The 2,416-nt window shown below is 54.0% G+C and overlaps 1 protein-coding gene across 1 annotated transcript in view; it reads right to left on the bottom strand.

Annotated features, from left to right (window-relative positions):
• The window catches only part of FYCO1 (FYVE and coiled-coil domain containing 1), an 87,631-nt gene that overhangs the window by 50,417 nt on the left and 34,798 nt on the right, over nucleotides 1–2,416 (bottom strand). Inside the window, exon 10 of the mRNA XM_023529021.1 lies at nucleotides 631–857. Within this exon, the coding sequence (XP_023384789.1) occupies nucleotides 631–857 (227 nt within the window). The remainder of the gene's footprint in view (nucleotides 1–630; nucleotides 858–2,416) is intronic.

Here is a 2,416-nt window from a genome sequence, read left to right as displayed (position 1 = left end):
ATCTGACCATCTCCATGAGAAAAAAGTTTAAAAATTTTTGAATGACCTGCCAATGTTTAAAAGTCAGGCCAATTTCACATAAAAATTTAGATTTCCACCTTCTCTTAAGAAATAAGGTGACCTGGCAACTCTCGGCTTGGGGCCTGTGTGGCACCACCTGGCAGGAGGGAGCATGCCATGCCCTCCGGCTTCTCCAAGTGCCCTCCTGGCCCAGTGCACACATTTACACTAGTTGTCGCCCCCTGCGCTGGAGTCTGGGAACCCTGGTGCCGGGGCAAGTGGCATGGAAGAAAAGGAGGAAAGGGCTTCTGACAGAGGAGCAAGGGCAGGGGGAAATTCTGTAAGATCCTGAGCATCACTTATGGTCACTCTCGTGACTAAGCACAGAGACTGAAAATAGTCACAAAGCAATATGAAAACAAACCGGATGAGCACGGGCAGTCAGCGACATCCTCGCGAGGCCGCCACGGGCCTGAGCGGACCCCGCAGGGGTGCAGGGGCCCTCGACACAGACCGCGCCCAGATAGGACCGGGGAGGCAGTGCTCCCACTTCTAAGAACAGCCACATTTCTTTAAAGAAAAACCAAGCTTGCGGGGAAACCCCAGCCACCTGGGTGTCCCGACATTCACCTGAGCAGCTCTATCAGCCGTTCCTCCAGGTATTTCTTGGTTCTATTCAGATCATCCAGGTCGGCAAGCATCTTTTGGTCATTCTTCTCCCGGTTTGTCACCTCCTGGCAGAGTTTACTGTAATACTCCTGGGTTTTTGTCGTAGCTTTTTCAAGCTCTTTCTGGGTCCTAGAGGAGGAGTGGTTAAGTTTTCCTGCTGATCCACTACTTCCAGCTTCCCCTGTGCCCTAGGCTAACCCAAGTCTCTAATAAGGGGTCCCGCTGCCCTCCCAGCCTTCCCCCCTTCACAGGGAAGGAGCCCCTCGGTAGTAACCTGCTCCCCTAACCCTGAAGACTCCCTCACACGCCCAACTCTTCACCCCTACCCCGCACATGCACCAAGTACAAGGGGCATTCTGGGACAGCAGGTTGACCTCAGGTCACCAGGGGCACCCCAGGCTGAGCTGAACTCTGTACCAGTGGTTCTTGGGCCAGGACTGGGGTTATAAGAGGAACTGGATGGGTGAGGCTTGTGAGCCAGTGGGGGGTGGGGAATTAGCAAGAGATAAAAAGGAGTCAGGACAGAAAGAACAGAAGCATAGCTTCCTGGAGGCGACCACATGGAGGAGGACCAGTCTTCCATGGGTCTCTGGGACTCTATGCATGGGGCACGGAGCTGAGCACACAGCAGGCCCTCGACCTGCAGTGCCGGGTGTTCCAGCTGACACCCCGAAGCGTAAGGAGTTGTGTGGGGCGCCGCAGAGTCTCGGTCTACAGCACAGGGGGCTGACTGCCCCACGCTCTCGCCCACCCCACTCTCAGCTTGGCTATCCTATGAGGCAGTGCTTCTCCAAGGATGCCCTAGAAACTCCCAAGGCCAGCAAGATGTTCGTAAAAGCTCCAGTGAACAGAGGGCTCTGAAAAGACGAATTAGTTTGTATTTAACGCAGCCTTTTCACATCCAGTATAATGCTGTCAGGAAGTTGTATACTAGATACTGTCCACCAAAGCGATCTTGTGGATGTACACACAAACACAGACACAGCTTAGTCACGCAATGAATTAACAAAATCAAATCCTGGGCAGGTGGATTATGCAACTTTGAGCAGCTAAAACAAAGGCTCTGAGATCTCAGAAATAACTACCGTTATGGCATTTAAAAAAAAAAACAAAAAACCACTCACTTAGGAAATCCTATTTAAACTGTTGTGAGCGTGATCTGGCTAAGCGCACCCAGAGCCCCTATAGGATTCGAACTCTGGAAGAGTCAGATGAAAAGAAATGCACATCCAGTTCACCGAACATCCAGCGTGTCCTGGATCTCCCACGGGGCCTGGGCCCAGGCCTCAAAGGAGGATGGGAGGGGGAAAAGGCGGGGAGGGGCGGGGAGGAGAAAGGTGAAAGCTGTGGCACAGTTCGGTGTGCTGCCTTTGCGGGGGGTGCACGTGAAATTCAGTCCCGGCATGCCCTCCTCCTGCGACACCTGTTTTAATCGGGCTTCGGAAGGACCAGCTTGGCCCCCTCGCTAGACGATGGGCTCAAGCTCGCAACCGCAGGTGGTCCCCGAGCCTGAAGAGAGGCAGCTCGGGAGACCTGGGGTCGGGCCACGCAGTAAGGTTAAAATGCTTATGATGAAAGGGTGACAGCACGATGTGCTCTCGGGCACAGAACCAGGAGGGCTGCGGGAACACGCGATCCCGGACCCTCGCTCGCTCACTCTCAGGGTGAGCCTGGGAGAAGCCTGCGCCTAACCTGCGCCTCTCATTTCAGTGGATCCGTAACAGGGAAGATGTGCACATGTGTACAT

The sequence above is a fragment of the Pteropus vampyrus genome, unplaced genomic scaffold (assembly GCF_000151845.1).
Source record: "Pteropus vampyrus isolate Shadow unplaced genomic scaffold, Pvam_2.0 Scaffold35, whole genome shotgun sequence".
Classification (NCBI taxonomy): Eukaryota; Metazoa; Chordata; class Mammalia; order Chiroptera; family Pteropodidae; genus Pteropus; species Pteropus vampyrus.
This window is presented reverse-complemented; position numbering and strand designations above follow the sequence as displayed.